We start from the raw sequence: 23,086 nt of genomic DNA on the forward strand, positions 1-23,086 counted from the left end.
CCAAAGTTTTAGGTCTGAACTCATTTCCTGTTTCGCCCAAACGGTCAAAATTACAATAATTTTAATAAAACCATACTGGAAATCTTATAAATTTGGTGCTTTTATGTTGACAAAAACGTTTTTACTAAAAAAGCTTTAGAGCTTAATTATTTCATTATGTTTTTTTCTAAGTTATAAAGCCCCTTGAACGACCAGTTTTGTTTGAATTATCATGTAATGGCAAGCTTAGAACAACTTTCCAATAGAAACTGATGAAAACTGACTCTTTTGAGTATGGCATAATATGCAAAAATTACACATAAGTCAGGTTCTTAATTTTTTTTTCCAACTTCCCACCGAAAAATTGGCAAAGGCGAGAAATGTTTTCTAAATTATCTATAAAATTTAAAAGGATAATGAGCAAATCATTTTATCTTTGCAAGACGTTCGATCGAATTGCCTTGATTTCAATTAAACCGTCGTGATATAATCCGATTAAAAAAATAAGAAAACAAGAAAACATGATACCGAGCAGTCTGTGATAACATTGTTTTCTACTAGAAGTATTTTGAATGTTTACCATCATTTTTTTGACTCTGCTGAACCTCTCATCAGACCAGATGTTACAATTGATACTCGAGATAATTAAATAGTATACAGTTATTTTCCTGTGAGAAATTCAATAACATTAAAGATTTTAATTTTAGATTATTGTGTTTCAACTCCAAACATGAACGCTTATAAAAATTGTATTGCAATGTTTACAACGTTTTATCTTTATAAGAGTTGGTCTCTTGTCAAAACATAATAAACGAACTTTACTAAGAGCTTTCTGAAAACGTAAGTCCTATGTTGCAACCCTTGGGAATATCAGGTCAATTGATATTGTCTGTAAATTTGAAATCTACCAAGACAGATTTCATTCTTACAAATCTTCAAATTTGTAGCATTTTTATATCGTAAAACGCCAATTTTTATTATATGTGTGTTAAACGTAGTTGTTTCTACGAGTGTAATAATAAAATTAGTGGGTTTATTGATTAAAAAATCCTAAAATTACAGAACATTACCTGTGGTATTAAACCTAGAAGAGTTTAAATATACGTAATAAAAGTTAATATTATGATAAATTTCGCACAAATAGATTGAACCAATTAGTCAATAACAAGTTAAATTAAGTTAAATTTTGAAATGAGGCAAGACAGATTTATTTTTAAAATACATTCCTCTTTTTAATCAAACCTGTAGCGTGTATGACCCTTTAATATTCAAATTCTAAGACTTTTTTATATCGAAAATGCAACAGAAAATGTTCTAACTTTTTCATATTCGGTTTATATGCGGATTTTTGAAGTGTAGTCATAAAATCAGACGGTTTATAACTTAAAAAATCATAAAATCGAAAAAATTACTATCAGACAGTACACCCGGTGAGAATTAAGCTTAGAATCCAGAACATAAATATACGAAATGGAAGAACTATTATCGAGATAGATCACGAACAATAGATTGAATCAATTAGTCAATAACAAGGTCAATAGATATTGTCTATAACTTGGAAGTGATCTAAGAAAGATTCATTCTTACTACTCTTTCCTGTGTTTTATCACATCTGGTATTTTATGACGATTTTAATCCTTTATTGCTCAAATTCCAAATCATTCTTAAATCGGAAATACAAAAGGAAATGTTCTTTCTTTGTCGTTTTAGGCTATTCTTTGATATATTTGTACGTGCTCAAAAAAATCAAACGGTTTATTGCTTAAAAATTAACGAAATCTTGAAAAAATGACCATCAGACACATCATGTGAGAAGTAAGCCCAGAAGGACATCCTGAGAATAAATACACACCATGAAAGAACACTTTAGGTTTACAAGTGGTTATGTTCGAGTAGTCAAAAAAATCAAATGGTTTATTGCTTAAAAATTAACGAAATCTTGAAAAAATGACCATCAGACACATCATGTGAGAAGTAAGCCCAGAAGGACATCCTGAGAATAAATACACGTCAATCAAAACAATTTAGGTTTATACGTGGTTATGTTCGAGTAATCAAAAAAATCAAATGGTTTATTGCTTAAAAATCAATAAAATCTCGAAAAAAATTACGATCAGTCACGACATCCTGTGATAATTAAGCCTAGATCATCGTCCTGAGAATAGATGCACGTCATAAAAAGTACTTATATTATTATAAAAATCGAACAATGAATTGAATCAATAGTCAGATATTGACAGAAAATTTGAAATGATCTGAATGAGCCATTCTTGCAATTCATTTGTCTATTTTATCACATATGTACGTTTTTCTTGTTCTTTATTACACAAACTCCAAAGGTTTTTATTATCGGAAATGTTCTATCTTTGTCTTTTTTGGTTTATACGTGGATATATCCAGCATAGGCATAACATCAGACGGTTTATTCCTTTAAATTTAATAAAATCTCGAAAAATGACCATCAGACAAGACATATTGTGAGAAATAGCCTAGAATCCTGAGCATAAATATACGAAATGATAGTAATAATATCAAAATAGATCACGAATAATAGACTGAATCAGTTATCAATAGCCTGTTAATCTGGACTGATCTAAGAAAGATTCATTTTACAATTAATTTGTTTGTTTTATCACAAGGTTTGTGGCTTTTTTTGGTCCTTTAATACAAAAATTCTAAGGTTTTTTATATCGGAAATGTTCTTATTTCAGTCATTTTCTGTTTATATGTGGATATATTCCAGCGTAGTCATAAAATCAAACATTTTATTGCTTTAAATGTAATAAAATCTCGAAAAATGCCCATCAGACAAGACAGTCTATAATCCTGAGCATAAATATACGAAATGAAAGTACTAATATCAAGAATAAGTAATAATACGTCAGCCTGTTAATCTGGACTGATATAAAAAAGATTCATTTTTAAAATTAATTTGTTTTATTACAAGGTTTGTAGAGTTTTTTGTTCCTTCAGTACAAAAAATCCGACGCTTTTCAGATCGGAAATGTTCTTATTTCAGTCATTTTTGGTTTATATGTTGATATATATTCCATCATAGTCACAAAATCAGACGTTTTATTGCTTTAAATGTGATAAAGTCTCGGAAAACTGACCATCAGACAAGACATCCTGCGAGAATTAAGCCTAGAATCCAGCATGAATATACGAAATGAAAGTACTAATATCAAGATAGACAGGTTTTTACAACGGAAATGTTCTTTTTTCAGTCATTTTTTGTATGTGGAGTGTATGCTAGTGTAGTCATATCAATAAATTTTTTAATTGCTGTTCTGTTTTTTTTTGCTGTTGTGTTTTGTTACGGTGGTTCTATAGGCACACCCCGCGACTTGTTATTAATATGCGCGGCCAAAACCATTCTCGTCAAGGACGTACAGCGAGAATAGGCGGACCCAGTTGCAACTGAAGTTCATCAAACCCGGCAGCAATGTTGTATAATTTTTTTTTTACAGCATTTGTGTAATATGTGTCTTATAAGATTACTTTTTAGTATTCTTTCCATGCTTAATAATTTTATAACTAAACGGCCGAGATATAGAAAATTTAGTATTCCATGTCACCAATGATCCTCGCCTCCGTAACTCGTCGATGATAAATCCTTCCAGGGTGGGGAGTGAATAAAAATATCCATGATTACCCCAGAATTTCAATGATTTCCGACGCCACCGGCGAACACTTGAATATTATCGGTCCGGAATGCACTACCGAAGGGGAACGGGACGTGACTGAAGCGGAGGTCCGCGACGGACGGGAAGAGGGGCGTGCGCGCAGTGCTGCCATAGCCAAGTTCCCCCTACGATTTACCCATTTTGAACGCCTTTCCTCAAGGACGGCCATGGATGTTGTGAAGTCCAAATAGTAAAATACTCTTTGGAAAAAAAAAAAAAGTAAAGCCAGATGTTTGGACACAGTTCCAATAACACGCCAGCGAGACGAAACGGACCAAAATGGCCGACAGTACACTTCTAACTATACTTCTCAACCACTACATGCTTCCTCTTCTTTTTTCATCGCATACTACTTAAAAGTGTGTTTCTTAGTGACCTGTTGCCTCATAATATATTGAAGTCGTGAGGAACGGTCGAGAATGACGTGGTTTAGAAAAACTCCTTTTTCATTTTTTTTACCGGCGTTTCGACCTTTATTTGGGACATCTTCAGGGTCTAGTTTTGTCCATATTTTACTAAGAAAATCCGTTGATTTATAGCTACTGCTAGTTTCTTCTTGTTTCTTGCGATGATTTTTAGTGTGACAGTGGCTGGATGATGATTGTAGGCGATATGTTCGTAAAAATCCATGTTGGTTGTGTTGTTCCTCTCGGGTATAAATGTGTGTTTTTTAGTGACCATTGTTGTTCGTAAGATGTTGAAGGTCGAAACGTCGACAAAAAAAAATGGAAAAGGCTAAACTACCTCATTCTCGACCGCTCCTCACGACTTCAACAACTTATGGAACAACAGGTCGCTAAGAATCACACATTTCTACCCGAGAGGGACAACACAACCAACATGGGTTTTTACAAACATTTCATCTAAAAACTTGGAGATCAAGCCACTGCCACACTTAAAAGTAATAGCAAGAAACCAGAAGAAACTAGCAGCAGCTCCAAATCAACGGATTTTTTCACTAAAATGTAGACCAAGCAAGGCCCTGAAGATGGCCGGAATAAAGGTCGAAACGTCGGGAAAAAAATGAAAAAGGTGTTTTTCTATACCTCATTTTTGATCGCTCCTCATGTTGTCAACAACTTAGGGAACAACAGGTCGCTAAAAAATACACATTTCTACCTGAGAGGAACAACACAACCAACATGGGTTTTTACAAACATGTCATCAACAAACATGTTCATCAAGCCACTGCCACACTCAAAAATAATAGCAAGAAACCAGAAGACACTAGCAGCAGCTCCAAATCAACGGATTTTCTCACTAAAATGTAGACAAAACAAGGCCCTGAAGATGGCCGGAATAAAGGTCGAAACGTCGGGAAAAAAATGAAAAAGTTGTTTTTCTAAACTACCTCATTTTTGACCGCTCCTCACGACCTCAACAAAATTAGTAAACATTTTAAAAAGCAATATAATTCATATTCCTTCTGGCACAATCTTAAATTCTGATTCTATCCCAATCACGGTCAAGACGATCACTTTATCCTTTAAATTTTATGAAAATTGAGATAAGTTAGACCGATAGGTTTAAAAATTATATAAAGAGAAAAACTTAAAAATTAAATACCGCGAATGAATTTTCATCGGCCAAATTCAAAATGTCAATTTGAACGATACTACATACTTGCTTAATTATGCAGCTGTTGGTGTTATAAAGCTGGTACAATTAGAATAGGTCGAATTTGTCCCTTTTCTTGCCCAGGACGTTTCAATTTGTCCATTATGAAATTCAAGTTTGTGTGTGTGTGTTTTTTTTAAATTCTCTAATCGATAAAGTCCTATAAACTAGTAAGCGAGAATAGGCGGACCCCAATACAATCGGGATTTGATCAAGTTGTAGACATATGTTTGAATTGTTTATTATCAGTTCGTTATTAAGAAAAACAGCTTTCTTTCACCTAATATGTTGTGATTTAATTCTTAAAAAATTTAGAATTCTTCCCAAATCGCAGTCAATCCAAGATATAACTGCGTTTGGCGTTAGACGAGGAATGAAAAGTTTCTGTTGGGTAACATTGTTATGCCATGAAAGTGCAGTAAACCCGCTTACACAGTCTAGTGGTAAAATTTAATTGCAGAAACCAGTCGAAGTATTTTGTTTTCGTAATTTACGGCGTTTTTGAAACAAAAGACCCGTGGGTCGATACAGGAAGGATAAGAAGCCGGGCGTTGGTGCGCTAGACACCTACCTTCCATCGTAAAAAAAACCTTTACCCCAAGCCAAAGAATACCCGGTTCGTTTTGGGTACAATATTCTTTTGACGTGGAATGCAACCTTTTGCCCAGGAAGGTCGATAGCCTTCCAGCCGCCGACGTGACTCGGACATGGTCACAATGGAATGCCCCTGGGCCGTTAATAATCCCACTGACTTTCTCTTACAAATGATTCCGACATGACACAAAAGAGTATCGTTTATTACAACGGGGAAGATTCGTTTCTAAAAGCATTGGAAATTGTTGGAAAATTAGATCTGGCGCGTTCACAAGCCATTAGCCCAGTTTAACTAAGGTACATTTATATAATAATAGCCTTTTAATACACCCAAAATATGTTTCCGTTAATAAACTACAATTACATTTTGCCGTTAATTTTAATCATTACCACCTAATTGTTATGGAGATCATCAATCATAAAATCTTCCCAAGCTAAAACTTGCTTTAACAATAATCAATAGGTTTTAGCAATAATTAATAACTTCCTTGGAAGTAAAACTAAAACTTTGTTAGTCACTAATATATCAAAAACTAGACTTCCAAATAAAATCAGTTTTGTACTTACAAACATAGAAAGTTATGCTCTAACATTAAAGTATTATAGGAATCTCAATACTTACAAAAACTCAAACCACTAACACGTTTTGGTCATAAAAAATAACGGCAACGAAAATAATTTTAGACATATCTTAATATTATAAGTATTACATTAGTAATATATTAGTAAGCATTATATTAGTAAGTATTATACTAATCTCAATATTGACAAAAGACTAAATCTATAACAGTTTTGTACTTACTAACATACAAAATGTAAAGAAAACAATTTTAGGCATGTCTGAATGTTGATATTGATTGAACCAATATTTAGAATCTTAGCAGTTCTTTTCTATGGCTTAAAATATTTTAAAACTCTCTAGTACTTAAAAAAACTAAATGTACAATTTTGTACTTACTAACATACACAGCAAACCGACTATCTTTTTAAACATGTCTAAAAGTTGAAATGATTCAACCAATTATTTGGATACTTACTAGTTACCAACTAATGCTTAAAATATTTTTTAAAACTTTAATACTTACAAAAACTTAATATTAGTTTTGTGCCTACTAACATAAAAGGCAAAACAAAATGAAAGTAATTTTAGTCATAACAGTGTTGAAATGAAGTCTTAACTAGTGCTTAAATGCTTTCAAAATCCCTAATACTTACAAAAACCTAAATCTATAAGTTTTGTACTTATGTAATAGAAAACAAAACCCAAATAATTTTAGACATGACTTACTTTTGAAATTAAATCTTCCAATGACTTAGATTCCTACCAGATCATTTCTAATGCTCAAAGTGTTTTTCTAATCTCTAGCACTTACAAAAAATACCTAAATGAATACCAGTTTTGTACTTACTAACATATAAGAAAATCGTTTTTACCATGCCTAAAATTTGAAATTGTCATCCAATTTCCTAGAATCTTACTAGTTCTTAACTAGTGCTTAAAATGCTTTACAAAAATTTCTAGTACTTAAAAAACTAAATGTATAACAGTTTTATACTTACTAGCATAGAAAACAATATCCCAATTATTTACATTCCTACCAGATTTTTCTAATCCTCAGTGCTTTTCTACTCTCTAGCACTTACAAAAAATACCTAAATGAATACCAGTTTTGTACTTACTAACATACAAGAAAATCATTTTTACCATGCCTAAAATTTGAAATTGTCATCCAATTTCCTAGAATATTACTAGTTCTTAACTAGTGCTTACAATGCTTTAAAAATTTCTAGTACTTACAAAAAACTAAATGTATAACAGTTTTGTACTTACTAACATAGAAAACAATAGCCCAATTATTTAGATTCCTACCAGATCTTTTCTAATGCTCAAAGTGCTTTTCTAATCTCTCTCTTACAAAAAATACCTAAATGAATACAAGTTTTATACTTACTAACATGCAAAAAAATGTCTAAAAGTTGAAATTGATTCATCCAATGTCTTAGAATCTTACTACTGCTTAAAGTGCTTTTTTATTCTCTAATACTCACAAAAAACTAAATCTATAACAGTTTTGTACTTAATAAAATAGAAAATAAAACCCAAATAATTTCTCATGACTTACAGTTGAAATTAAATCTTCCAATTATTTAGATTCCTTCCAGATCTTTTCTAATGCTTAAACAGCTTTTCTAATTTCTAGTACTGACAAAAAATATCTATATGCACACCATTTTTGTACTTACTAACATACAAATAAATCCTTTTTACCATGTCTAAAAATAGAAATTGATTCATCCAAAGTCTTAGAATCTTAGTAATGCTTAAAGTGCTTTTCTATTCTCTAACTCTCACAAAAAACTAAATCTATAACAGTTTTGTACTTACTAAAATAGAAGACAAAACCCAAATAATTTCTCATGACTTACAATTGAAATTAAATCTTCCAATTATTTAGATTCCTTCCAGATCTTTTCTAATGATTAAAGAGCTTTTCTAATTTCTAGTACTGACAAAAAATATCTATATGAACACCATTTTTGTACTTACTAGCATACAAATAAATCCTTTTTACCATGTCTAAAAATAGAAATTGATTCATCCAAAGTCTTAGAATATTACTAGTTCTTAACTAGTGCTTACAATGCTTTAAAAATTTCTAGTACTTACAAAAAACTAAATGTATAACTGTTTTGTACTTACTAAAATAGAAGACAAAACCCAAATAATTTGTCATGACTTACAGTTGAAAATAAATCTTCCAATTATTTATATTCCTACCAGATATTTTCTCATGTTTAAACCTAACCGAACAAAAGTTATGTACTTACTAACATTTAAAAAAAATCATTTTTACCATGTCTAAAAGTAGAAATTGATTCATCCAATTTCTTAGAATCTTACCAGTTCTTTACTAGTACTTAGAATACCTTAAAAATCTCTAGTACTTACACAAACCTAAATCTATAGCATACGTATTATTATGTACTCACTAACATAGAAAACAAAACAAAACCCAAATAATTTTATTCATGTCTTAACGTAGTACTAGGTTCCTCTAAATATTTAGTCTTACTAGCTGTAACCTAATTCTCAAAATGTTTTAAAAATCACTAGTACTGACAAACCAATAAATCTAAAACAGCTTGGTTCTTATAAGATAGAAAATGCAATAAAAATAATTTAAGCTATATATTATTGATATAAAATTGTTTCATTGGTTGATTGGTTTTAGAATCTTACTAGTCCTTCCCTAATGACTTAGTAACATGCCAAAGCTAAATAAACATAATTCTATCGTTGTCTTGGTTCATTCAAATGTTTAGAGTGTGTTATTAGTTCATCTTTAGGGACAAATTGAGTCGAAAAAACTTAGTACTCGCAGCAAAATAAAATATATACCAGTACTTTACTTACATCATGTTAAAGTTAAAAAAATATATCCATGTCGTGTTTAACTTAGTTCTTGCTCATGTTGGGAGTGTTCAAACTTCGTTAGTGACGAAAGTTTGTTAATTAAGCGTCGCACTTACAGTAAAACTAAATTTATAGTATTTTTTTGACTCAATAACATCTAAAACTTCCCTACACAAATACCTCGGTGTTTACCTTGGTTCTTCAATTATTTAGAAACTTTCTAGACTATCCGACAATGCCAGATAAAATTAAATGTGTTTTACTAATGTGAACACGAATGTATATTTAGAAAGTGACTATTGCTTTTAAATACCAAAAATATTACAATAATCCAGATATCAGATATGCAACTAATGAAAACAAATTTTTACAACAGTTGGCGTTTTTTATGTTTATTCTTTCATTATTTAGAAAGTAAGTTTGTTCTTTTCCAAAAGCTAAAAGTGCCATACTAATAATTGCAATAAAATACTAATTATTGTAATAATTGTAACCAGATATAACCAGGTTTGTCAGTTTTGTACTAATTTAACATTAATATTAATTAGTAATTTTAAGCTCTTTAGATATAGATGTTTTATAGAAACTTGCTTGCTCTTTTTTGATTCTATTGTAAAAGTGTTAAACTTACACTGTTTTCGTACTGTATAACGAAAATAACTTATGTACAATTTTAGTGTTTAACAATTTTTTCCGAACAATTTTTTTTTTAATAAACGTCCCTCTTTTTTTTAACAAGCGCTCACATGCATTAAGGATACATTTTCTAGCTATTTTTGGAAATAAATTTTAAAGATATGCTGGGTTTACACATTTTTTTAAAATAAGAATGGACATAAATTATAAACATAATATTATTTTAGAGCTATTTCTATTATTTTTGCAACCTCAAAATTATTTTAGCAACCTCGTCCAAATTGCTCAAAACCTTTTTTAATGTTTTTATGTTTTTTCTGAATCTCGGCGTGTTCTAGGTGAAAAAACAAACTCAATTGTTAACTGCTAAGCTTTCGAACTATTTTAAGGTCATCATCAGAGCGAAATAATCTTAAAGATCACTAGAAATGGACGTAATTAAGCTAATATTATATAAACATTAATTATGTCAATTTTTAGATATAATAAGTCAAAATCTTGGCAGATAACAATTGAATTTGTTTTTTTACCCAGACCATACCGAAATCCAGATTATTCGTGAGTAAAAAAAACGGCTTAATACTCTAAAAAGAGAGATTTTTCATATTTAGCTCATGCAGAGTTTATGAGACTTTGGCGACTATCACCGATATGTAGAAACACGTTTTGTACATCGACATAAAGGTAGGATAAAAAAGGAAATGATTACAAAAAAGGGGCAATGGACTATTTTAAAGGAATTAATTCTTCAAAGGTAAATAGTATTTTCTAGGTCTTATTTGGAGAAGTAAAGAGTTTTTTTGGATAGTCTATTTATCCTATTTTTTAAACAGATTATCATTTTTTATGTTTTACCTTATGATTGAGATCGAGGACTTCCTCTTCGAGTGAAACATCCGAATACACATCATCCGCAGTATCGCACGCAGAGCTCCTTCCAGAGGAGTTAAAAGAAGAACTCCGGTTTAGGCTGTAATAGAAAAAAAATTATCTTGATGTGATTGTTACCAGCCTTAATGTTATAATTATAAATAAAAATCAAGCATAAGGCAAGTTTGATAAAGGGAAAAACACGTAAGTCCCTTCGTCAAGCTTTTGAGGAATTTATCCCATTCATCAGGGAATCATCAAAGTCCTCATATGCTGAGGTATTTTTGTTTTTTCAAGTTTGCCTTATAAATAGTGGAAAAATATGAATTCGAGTGATGCGCCTACACGGGTAATACCAGCGCCTGATAGCTCCGAGATACTAAACCCGCACGGCTTGCAAGCGTTACCGTGTAGTATGGTTACTATTTAAACTTTCTTTATGAAGGGTAATGTTATTATTATGCGGGTTATTATATTTTTACTATTATTTATTTTTAAAAAACTTGTCCTAAACTTAAATAATAAAGAAATATGTAAATAATTTTCTTAAATTACACCCAAAAATTCTGACATTTATGGGTGCCTACCATATTTTTTTAATCAGAAAAATAAATAAAAAATAACATAAAAAAATAAAATATCAATTTTTTGGTCAACCAGATAGTTATGATTTAAACGCATTGATGGACGTTTTTGTATTTGTTGTTTCCAAGCGGGCAGAAATATTCGAAGAAGTGAAAATTTGAATTGTTCATTGTTATCAACATCAATGATATTTATTGAGAGGGAGAGGAGAAATTACATTGAAATAAATCAGTATGAACCCAATAAAACATACCATGCAAAATTCACAGTTTTTTTAGTTATACACATGAAAATATTAAACAATTTACAATATTGAATTTTTTTTATGTCTAACTTGGTTTTCAAGAGCAAATTTTTTTTTGTAATGATCAGTGGTGTGAGTTTGTCTTCATTTTATTATTTTTGTAAACATTTCATATCGCTCGTCTTTCTTAATTAATTGCTGTTTTCCCCGACCCCAAGAGTTTTCCACCGGTAGGGGAAAGTCTGGAATTTATGTAATGGCCTTTTTTTCACCACTTTCACCCGTTCTTCTTCCCTTCAGACTGGGAAATCTTCTGTTAATTATAATTTCAAGCTTCGTTAAATTTGAAGCATCGAGCGGTGGGTATTTTTCAGGATAAAAAGAGACGTAAAACTTTTAAGATTGTAAAGCCTGCTTGGTAGAGTCTTTTTGAAGACACCAACTCGTGCGCTTTCAACGCCAAGGTAAAAAAAAAAAAAAAGGCAAACATTAATAAATCACTTATTAGATATGTATAAACGAATAGAAGTCAATAGAAAAACAAAAGCAGCAAGACCTTCAAAGCACATGGCATATAATTATCATGAAATTCGACAATGAAAAGTTCTTCGCTCAGAAGTACATTTTTTTATATAATGAATTGTTTAAAATTAAAAATATTTTAATATTACATGTGGCATACCTGGATACTGCATTTCCGACCCGTTTGCCTGATCTGGAAAACAAAATCAAAATAAAATCCTGTTGTGCACTTAATAAGAAAATTATATTATTCAGAAAAATATATTTAATTGTATTTCTTAAATTAATAAATTAAACAGGGCATTTGACGATCTAATCTAGTTTATTGTGTTATTTTTTGTTTGGAAAGTAGGATCGTTATAACATTAATTCCTAGCTTAACTATTAATTTCATAAATTCTCCTGCCCAGTTAGCTATATTTTCAAGTTAAAATTCTATATAAAATATTGAATTTTTAATCGACTTTTTTAATAATTAATAACAGATTCGATTTAATATAAACCCTTGGACTTGCCCAATGTGTAAACAAAAAAAAGTCGGCTAAGTTGTACTTCTTTTTTTCGATTTACGTTCCCGTTCCCCCAGATTGGGGAACAGGCACTGAGAATAGAAAAGGTCAGGGAACGAGGTCAGGAGAGTATGCTTAAAGAGAGAAAAAAAAACCATCGGCTTCCTAAAGGAAGGACTGATCTTTTAAAAATATACTAAACCCCACTTTTATTGCCAACACCGGTTGCGCAACGACTGGAGAAAGTCTTGCGGTCTTGTCCAATTAAATGTTAAAATGACGAAAAAAAAACATGTATATATATGCTTTATACATATTTTTTTATTGGTACTCAAGTATAAATTTAGGGGAAAATCGCGAACGAGTGAAACAATCAAGGACGCCCAAAACATAAAAACGATTTAATTTTACATTTAAATATTTTAATGAAGGATAACATAGCTTGGTTGCCAGTAGATAAATAGTGCATAAGACCATTTTTCATAGGCAAATAAAAATTAGACACAAGTGCTTGCATTTAAATGTCAAATTAAATCGTTTTTATGTTTTGGGCGTCCTTGATTGTTCTACTGGTTCGCGGTTTTTCCCTAATTTTATACTTGAGTACCAATAAAAAATTATGTATAAAGCATATATATNGCTCTAATGTCTAATTTTTGTTTGTCTACGAAAAACTGTCTTATGTACTATTTATCTACTGGGAAACAAGCTACGTTATCTTTCATTAAAATATTTAAATGTCAAATTAAATCGTTTTTATGTTTTGGGCGTCCTTGATTGTTGCGCTGGTTCGCTGTTTTTCCCTGAATTTATACTTGAGTACTAAAAAAAATAGGTATAAAGTATATATATTTTTTATATATTATATTTATATTTTTGTAAGCACTAGTGTCTAATTCTTGTTTGCCAATGAAAAATTGTCTTATGTACTCATCTACTGGCAAACAAGCTATGTAATCTTTCATTAAAATATTTAAAATCAAATTAAATCGTTTTTATATTTTGGGAGTCCTTGATTGTTGCGCTGGTACGCGATTTTCTCCTAAATTTATACTTGAGTAACAATTAAAAAAAAAATGTATAAAGTATATTTTTTTTTTAATGGATTATATTTACATTTTTGTAAGCACTAATGTCTAATTTTTGTTTGTTTAAGAAAAATTGTCTTATGTACTATTTATCTACTGGGAAACAAGCTACGTTCTCTTTCACTAAAATATTTAAATGCCAAATTAAATCGTTTTTATGTTTTGGGCGTCCTTGAGTGTTTCACTGGTTCGTGGTTTCCCCTGAATTTATACTTGAGTACCAATAAAAAATATGTATAAAGTATATATATTTATTTTTATATATTATATTTATATTTTTGCATGCTCTAATGTCTAATTTTTGTTTGTCTACGAAAAACTGTCTTATGTACTATTTATCTACTGGGAAACAAGCTACGTTATCTTTCATTAAAATATTTAAATGCCAAATTAAATTTTATGTTTTGGGCGTCCTTGATTGTACCACTGGTTCGAGGTTTTCCCCTAAATTTACATTTGAGTACCAAAAAAAATGTATAAAGTATATATTTTTTTTATAAATTATATTTATATTTTTGTAAGCACTAATGTATAATTTTTGTTTATCTATGAAAAATTGTCTTATGCACTAATTATCTCCTGGGGAAACAAGCTACGTTATATTTCATTAAAATATTTAAATGTCAAATTAAATCGTTTTTATGTCTTGGGCGTCTTTGATTGTTTCACTTGTTCGCGATTTTCCCCTAAATTTCTAGAGAGTGATTTCTAATAAATAATCAATCAATGGCCTGGTCTAATGGCTCACAAATGGAAGTCAATTCTATTTTTTCAACTACTGCTTTGGTGAATATAACAATCGTCTGTCTATTTTCGCTCAAACTTCATGGGTAATTTATTAATTTTAATGTTGTTCGAAAGGTCCAGAAGATATTACCATATATGAATCATATATTTGGCAATTTTTAGCTCTCGAGGGTCAAACTTTGTGAAAAGATCAAGGTTTTGTAAAAGTTTAAGTAATTAATAAATAAATAAATGTGATAAAAATAAATTTTTATTTTTTATCTCTTATTTATCTAATTCTTAGACTTTGCGACCACTGGTTTGTGTGGTTTATTTTTTAGTTTAACCGAGTTTGGGGTTATTTAATTATGAATTTGACTTGCTGGTCGGACCGTGTTAACCCTTTATTCAACAGGGTGAATGAAAGCCCAACGAGGCTTTAAATCAACACCACCCCCAGGGTTTCAAGGTGAACTCTTGTCTCTTGTTTTGCAACGATTCAAGATTATTCCTGGATTGCTATTGCCAGTACAGGGGTTTTCAAATTTTCTACCACAAAAAGGATGTTTTTTTTTAATGGTACCTGCATAAACTACCCAGAACCGGTGAATTGTAATAAACCGAATAACGTTTACGCACGGACGTGTTTGTCGAGACGGGAAAAAGCAATTTGTTTTTGAATTGCCTTTGAATGAAAGGCCGGCTGGCATCGAATCATCAATTTTTCGGGGCATCGGCACAAATAAAGATGACCGAGGTCGTGACAATTGGTTGAATGAACCAAACGACGAGTTATAATATATATTTGCAAAAGATTCAGCTAGATTTAATCATGCTTTTTCATGAACAATCATATGTTGGGAGAAAATTACGTTTAAAAAATATGAAAGTGCGTAGCAGGACAACGTTTTCTTAAGCTACAAGTTGGCCAAGATTTACAAAGTTTTGTTTTGTTTGTAAGTTACTACGGATTAATAAATTAGAAGACGTTTAGAAAGAAAGAGAATTGTATATCTAGCCACTTTTAATTAGCAAGACTTGTGATAATACATAACAAATTGAATATCGTACATAGAGGACAGACAGTCACGATGGTTTCAACATAAATCAAGTATCTATAAATTTAAAGAGACAAATCTTCTTACCGAGATGTTTCCGCTGGTCTCGGACTTCTCCAGAGAGTGGAAAAAGGACTTCTATCTGTTATGAAAATGCGATGGACACTACCGATAACGGCGAGAGCTTTGCTGCTTCGTCATGCGCTTTGGAGCTTTCCACGAGGAAGCCGAATCGATATGATTTTCCATTCGCCTTCTCTGGAAAACGGGGACCGTTTCTGATGACGAGGTGGTAAAAAAATAAGCCGGGAGTAAAACTAGAGACCGGATCGCCTGAGTTGCTCCATTTCATAAATGAAGTAACAGCCTTTCTTAAAAAGTTGCGTCTCACATCCTCCTAAGATTAAGACACATTGGGTCTCTCTAGACAGCATATGTCATACATTGCTACATCCAAGAAAAAATTCTGTTAGCTTATAAAATATGTTATATGATAACGATTATTCGGAAATCGTGAGATCCGGTCTGGTGTGACGTAGGTTTCGTCAAAACATTTTCTTTATCGTGCCAACGTTTCGAACTTTATTGAGACCATCTTCAGGGCCTGGGATTTACATACATTGTTTAAATTTAACAAATACATTTAGGATGGAAAAAAGTGAATTTATACAATGCGAAAAAAATATTTTTTTTTATTCAATCAAAGTATTTCTACTCACTCGAAGTGTTTGTTTTCTGGGCAAACACTTTGAGTGAGTAGAAATACTTTGATTGAATATAAAAAAATATTTTTTTTGCAATGTATAAACTTTTTTCATTCACTTTTTTCCACATCCTACATGTATATGTTAAATGTAAACGATGTTTGTAAATCCCAGGCTCTGAAGATGATCTCAATAAAGATCGAAACGTTGGCAAGGTAAAGAAAATGTTTTTCTGAAACCTACTTCACACCAGACCGCATCTCACGATTTCTGAATAAGTATATGTTAAATTTAAACAATGTTTGTAAATCCCAGGCGCTGAAGATGATCTCAATAAAGATCGAAACGTTGGCACGGTAAAGAAAATGTTTTTCTGAAACCTACGTCACAACAGACCGTATCACGATTTTCGAACAATCATAGACTAACGGTCACTAATCACCACACATTTATATGATATAGTCCAAGACATATTCAAAATTTTCCTATAAAAGGCCTAAACCATTCAAAAACCTACAAAGAAGATCATTGATTGGATTTATTCAAACATATTACTTCCTTCCCATATTTTTTGAAGTATTTAAGGATGCCATGATGACCTCAAAATATCGCTATTACAGCTTTCTTCGTAATATCGACAACGTTAACACAAAAAAAAAGCTGAAGGGAAAGTTTATCCAAGGTGGGAAAGTATGCCGTTTTTCGCGCCAAGGGGCACATGGCATAACGCGTTATGGAAACCACTGCGAGGAAAAGTAAAACAAGTCGAATTCATAACAGCCTTTACCATAACATAAAAAACACTAAAAAAGTTAACAAAAAAGTATTTATTATAATTTAGATTAAATAACATGAACGGGCATTTATGAACGTTGCCAAATATATTCCAACATGACCTATATTTTTGGGGGTTTTCTATTTTGGTACGTTCTTGTACAGAAGCAATAGTGTAGGCTGTTTAACACTATGTGCTATTTAAGAGACGACAAAGATGATAGTAAAACTGTTTACCTTGCGAGTTCCCTCCTCATCGCCTATATCTCAAGGACTAGCGTAAGCGTAGGCGTAGCCATGCGGACCAGCCTGGAGGGGCATTACTGGACCATGGGAGAAGGGGTTACGCTATGGTTGACTCATTCTGGTATGGGCGTACAAGAGAGAAATCCTCTGGTCGGGCAAGGTTGTCGACCGCGGTGAGCAATAAACGTCCGAGATTATGGGTCGGAGTCTGGTCAATAGAGGATTTCACCAGTAAGGTCAGAATATTCACTCTCTGTAACTTTAGTTACATATAAATCCGGTTTGTCAGTAACCGCAGGTTTTTTTCAAGAATGTATAACTGGTCTTTGTACGTGCACTGTCAGGTCATCTAAGAACTTCAGTACATTTTTTAAATGTGCCTGTCGACAGTGAGATCCAGTTTTTTGATTTCTACAGTGAAAGTGGAACTTTTTGTGGGGGTGAATTAAGAAATTGACAGTGGTCTGGTTGTCCTCTTGTATGCCTAATATGTGGTCAACGAGGTAACGAGGGTGTCGTAAAATCGTGAAAACCAGATGTTGTCCGTTTTATTACCTGTTGAACTCGACTTATTTTGCAATACTGCATGAGTAAATTTAAGTTCAGACAATAAAGTTAAATGGGTAAATATTTTATTACACGATTTTTTCTTAATGTATTTTTTGAACCTATAAAGAGAATCAGACTAGAGGCAAAGATTGAAACACTGACTTGGATATGGACCACAGGCCGAAATGATTTAACAAAAATAAAAACCACAACCCAAGGTTCCTGGTGATTTTCAAGTTCTAACAGTGCATCATTATTCACACAAAAAGACGTAAGAAATTGCGAAAAGTAAGATAATTTGGGCGAATTTATGAATCAACAGCAGTACCATGTACCATGAGTACAACAATATACAAACTAGGGCAAGTTTTTGAAGTCAATTTCTACTAACGAATTTATAAATCATGATTGATGGTAATGATTATTCGGAGAACGTGAGATGCGGTCTGGTGTGCGAGAATGGCTCTCTCAACACGACACACAAACAAACACTTTGAGCCCTGAAGATGATCTCTATAAAGATCGAAACGTTGGCACGATAAAGAAAATGTTTTTCCAAAACCTACCTCACATCAGACCGTATCTCAGGATCTCCGAATAATCATTGACAACGGTCACTAAACACCACACATTGATGGTCATTTAAAACCAGGGTTGAATATTCCGAGTGTATTTGTTTAAAAAAAAATTCCGACCATCCCCGGTAGACTTAATTTAAAAAAGAACGCTCGTTTTCCAATTGGAAATCGATAATGGCAATCGGTACGTAATGAAAGGCAGTTTGCCACGAAGCGATTATCCGGGACTTTCTCATTTATCTAAAAATAAGTTCGAGCTTGGTACTTACGTTTGTCTAAAAGAGCCCCATCTCCTGTTGGGAAGATTTTCGTGGTTGCTACAAAACAAAAGAAAACACTTTAAAATAACAAAACGTTAAGAAGAAAAACTGTAAATTATTTTGACAAACATGCCACACAGTAAACATAAACTTTCAAAAGCAAGAAGATATTTTTATAAATAGCAGTGATAAAAAATTTCACTGCCTCGTTTCACACTAGCTCAATAAAATACCATGCTTATTTTGGTAATATCTTCGATTTATCGAATACATTTGGGTTGTTTTTGAAAAGTTGAATTTCGAAAAAATATATCCAAGAGGTTTCTGATGAAAAATGTAAATTGAAAATATTTTCTCCACTTAATGGAAAAATCTTAGATATGGAAACTTACGAGGCCCTAACTCTGGCTCTAACCTTACCAAACATGACCTAGCTTTACCCTAACCCTACATAACCTATAATTGTGAAACAGAACCTAACCTAACAGATGATGGTGTTAAGTGTTCAACTTGGAACAGTCAACCCGATGATCAGGAATGATGAAGCAGACGAGGAAGAAATTAGAAACGCTTTAAACCAAATAAGACTGAAAAACATAACAAAAAAATTCATACAGGCCGAAATCAACTCAAATTTGACCTTTTATTATTTAATGTTTTTGTAAAGAAACAAACTATCGACTGGCTGTTAAAGTACAGTAGCCTAGCAAATTTAAAGTTTCAAACTTTTCAATTAACAAAAAAAAAGAAAAAATAGTAATGTTTATATTATGCACACATGAACATTAAAATATACATAATATAACATAACCTGTTCCTAACTCAACATAAAAGATGATCGTTTCAAGTGGTAAACTTGAAACATTGGGAGTAAAATGCGAATAGCCAAGCAAATAAAAAGTTTGAACGTTTTCATTAAAAAATAAAATAACGTGTTCATTACACAAAAAAAACTATAAAAACTATAAAAAATTATCAATATTTAGCCTAACCTATCGCTAACTTTTAACCATTTCACCCTACAAATCCTAACCATTTCTAACCTAACTCGTCCCAAACCCTGACCCTACTCAAACCATTCCCAGATAACGCAAAATCAATGAGAATAAAAATGTTGTATTTTCACAAAAAAAATTGTGTATCCAGCACAAAAACGCACCAATGAAGAAAAGATAAAAAAGTTTCAAAATTATCTTCGTTCTTTTCTGGCACTTGGTCTGATCATATTAAAACCTAAATTCAAGATTATAGAGAATTATAGAAAACCCTTTTTTCACCAATTACATAAAAATGTATTTGATATACACTATCAATTATTAGACTTCCTGATTTCTCTAGAACAATTAATAATAAATTAATCGAAAAATAATTTTCACCGAATATAAAAAAAACATACTTGCTGCTCCTTTTCAGACTGGATCTCAGCCATGTATTTCTCCTTAAAGTGCTTCCATTCGGCGCTCTTATAACACCATCACTAAAATTAAGAATTAAATAAATACATATATTATTGGCAAATAACCCTTTTAAATTATTATAAAGTCCTTAAATTATATATTTTTTAAATTCTGTGTACGTTTTTTTGTCAGTGTAACTTAACATTGACAGTTATTTATTTATAATTTTTCGATTCAGGTTCAACTGAACAAAGATTCCTATTTTTTAAATATAAGGACAAAATGGATTAATCAACGATCTCTGGTCCGCCGAACTTCGCCCTTTTGAAAGGCAATGATCATGACGTGATACGTCTAAGAAACTTGCAGATAACATGAGCGAGATAAAGCTATTTCAAAATTTTACCAGCATTATTGATCATTTAAATTTTGACCATTAAAGAAAGTATTTTTTTAAAATTAATTTATGCGTTAACCTCTCCGAAGAAATGCATGTTAAAATATTTTCTAACCAACGAGCCTTTTCGGCAAATGTCAAACCTCATATATGAAAAATAATATTTAATAATAAACTGTATGGGGAAAGGTAAAGAAAACAATAGATTTTTCTTTTCTATCAGCTTGCTTTATTGTTTAAAAAAAGGCAAATCTGTCTTTTACACCGTTACTCACCCCAGTAGTCACCAGGGTGACTAACTGTTGACTATTGCCGAAACTATTAACACTGAATAGTAATTACTAATTTATGGCACAAAATGGTACTTCCATTTGAGCTTCTGTCCAAAATATTCCAGTGTATAAAAATTTTATGAAAAAAATTAACAAGCAAATAAAAAATAATAAGATCAAGAAGGTAAATTAATTGGTAATTATTGGGTTGTTAGACTATATTTCTATATTGTGTATCAAAATTTTATGAAAAAATTAATAAGCAAATAATAAATTACAAAATCAAGAATGTAAATTAATTGGTAATTATTGGGTTTTCAGACTACATTTCTATATTGTATATCAAAATTTTATGAAAAAATTAACAGGCAAATAATAAATTATAAGATCAAGAAGGTAAATTAATTTGTAATTAATGGGTTTTTAGACTACATTTCTATTTTGTTTATCAAAATTTTGTGAAAAAATTAACAGGCAAATAATAAATTATAAGGTCAAGAAGGTAAATTAATTGATAATTATTGAGTTTTTAGACTACATTTCTATTTTGTGTATCAAAATTTTGTAGAAAAATTAACAGGCAAATAATAAATTGTAAGATGAAGAAGGTAAAATAATTGGTAATTATTGGGTTTTAGACTACATTTCTATATTGTGTATCAAAATATTGTGAAAAAATTTACATGCAAATAATAAATTATAAGGTCAAGAAGGTAAATTAATTGATAATTATTGAGTTTTTAGACTACATTTCTATTTTGTGTATCAAAATTTTGTGAAAAAATTAACAGGCAAGTAATAAATTAGAAGATGAAGGTAAAATAATTGGTAATTATTGGGTTTTTAGACTATATTTCTATTTTGTGTATCAAAATTTTATGAAAAAATTAACAGGCAAATAATAAATTATAAGATGAAGAAGGTAAATTAATTGGTAATTATTGGGTTTTTAGACTACATTTCTATATTGTGTATCAAAATTTTGTGAAAAAATTAACAGGCAAATAATAAATTAGAAGATGAAGGTAAAATAATTGGTAATTATTGGGTTTTTAGACTATATTTCTATTTTGTGTATCAAAATTTTGTGAAAAAATTAACAAGCAAATAATAAATTATAACGTCAAGAAGGTAAATTAATTGATAATTATTAAGTTTTTAGTCTACATTTCTATTTTGTGTATCAAAATTTTATGAAAAAATTAACAGGCAAATAATAAATTATACGGTCAAGAAGGTAAATTAATTTGTAATTATTGGGTTTTTAGACTACATTTCTATATTGTGTATCAAAATTTTATGAAAAAATTAGCAAGCAAATAATAAATTATAAGGTCAAGAATGTAAATTAATTAGTAATTATTGGGTTTTTAGACTACATTTCTATTTTGTGTATCAAAATTTTATGAAAAAATTAACAGGCAAATAATAAATTATACGGTCAAGAAGGTAAATTAATTCGTAATTATTGGGTTTTTAGACTACATTTCTATTTTGTGTATCAAAATTTTATGAAAAAAATTAACAGGCAAATAATAAATTATAAGATCTAGAAGGTAAATTAACTGGTAATTATTGGATTTTTAGACTATATTTATATTTTAAACCAAGTAAGAATTTCAGTTTTTGTTGATTGTTGAAAATATTGAAGAGATGAACAAAAAATCAAGTTTATATTTTAAAATATTTGACAAAAAGCAACATATGGTTAAATTTAAAATTTATTGCTTTGATCACGTGTTGACTTGTTATTGTGTTTGATATTGGGAGGTATTCACAGGGCTTTAATAAGAAAACATTCGGTAAGTACTTCGAGACTTATAAAAGGCGTTGATCCGAAAAGCGAGAACATGCGGACCAGAGATCGATCAAACGGTTCAACGACTTGCGTACCGACGTTTCACAATAAAACTGCCGTGTCGACATCGCATTGTATAAAATATCCTATGGCCATTCCCATAAAAGAAAGGACTTTTCGTCCTGAGCTGAGTCTATTGTTTCTTTTACCTTTGATTCGGGCTCGAGTTGTAGATGTCCATCTGGCCGTAACTTTCGTAACTCTCGCCGTCGGATACGCTGAAAAAATCAGTTTTGATCATTCGTGTTTAATTGAGATTGAATTGTTTTGACATGAAATTCACCTCGCTTCGCCGTTGACCTGCCCATTTGACTGATCGTCTATCGTCGGAGGGGCCCTTTGACCAACACTCGGCGCCATCATTCTATCCGTTCCTCCTAAACCAATTAATTTATTACAAACATTTTTTTTTTGTAATTGTAATTGATTCAAAGTTGTGCAAAAAAAAGTTTTACAAGTTATCAACAATTTCATGGACAAGACAATATAGACTTCCTTTAAAATGTTTGCACTTATTCTCAA

The 23,086-nt window shown here is 31.1% G+C and overlaps 1 protein-coding gene and 1 long non-coding RNA gene across 6 annotated transcripts in view; one reads left to right on the top strand and one right to left on the bottom strand.

Annotated features, from left to right (window-relative positions):
• The window catches only part of LOC106663037 (rab11 family-interacting protein 4B-like), a 99,107-nt gene that overhangs the window by 25,190 nt on the left and 50,831 nt on the right, over positions 1-23,086 (bottom strand). For 4 of the 5 annotated variants that reach the window (XM_014387539.2, XM_014387538.2, XM_014387540.2 and 1 more), the window contains 6 exons: positions 22,848-22,941; positions 22,714-22,782; positions 20,037-20,117; positions 18,650-18,697; positions 12,309-12,341; positions 10,783-10,897 (listed from right to left, as the gene is read on the bottom strand). In XM_014387539.2, coding sequence (XP_014243025.1) covers positions 10,783-10,897; positions 12,309-12,341; positions 18,650-18,697; positions 20,037-20,117; positions 22,714-22,782; positions 22,848-22,941 — 440 coding nt within the window. Of the gene's footprint in view, positions 1-3,634; positions 3,850-10,782; positions 10,898-12,308; positions 12,342-18,649; positions 18,698-20,036; positions 20,118-22,713; positions 22,783-22,847; positions 22,942-23,086 lie in introns of those variants that run through there. The other variant, XM_014387542.1, reaches the window with a different exon arrangement.
• On the top strand, positions 5,237-6,244 carry LOC106663039. The gene is made up of 2 exons (XR_001339985.2): positions 5,237-5,673; positions 5,743-6,244. It is a non-coding gene; the product is annotated as an uncharacterized LOC106663039 (long non-coding RNA).

The sequence above is a fragment of the Cimex lectularius genome, unplaced genomic scaffold (assembly GCF_000648675.2).
Source record: "Cimex lectularius strain Harlan isolate CLEC.00 unplaced genomic scaffold, Clec_2.1 scaffold131, whole genome shotgun sequence".
Taxonomy (NCBI): Eukaryota; Metazoa; Arthropoda; class Insecta; order Hemiptera; family Cimicidae; genus Cimex; species Cimex lectularius.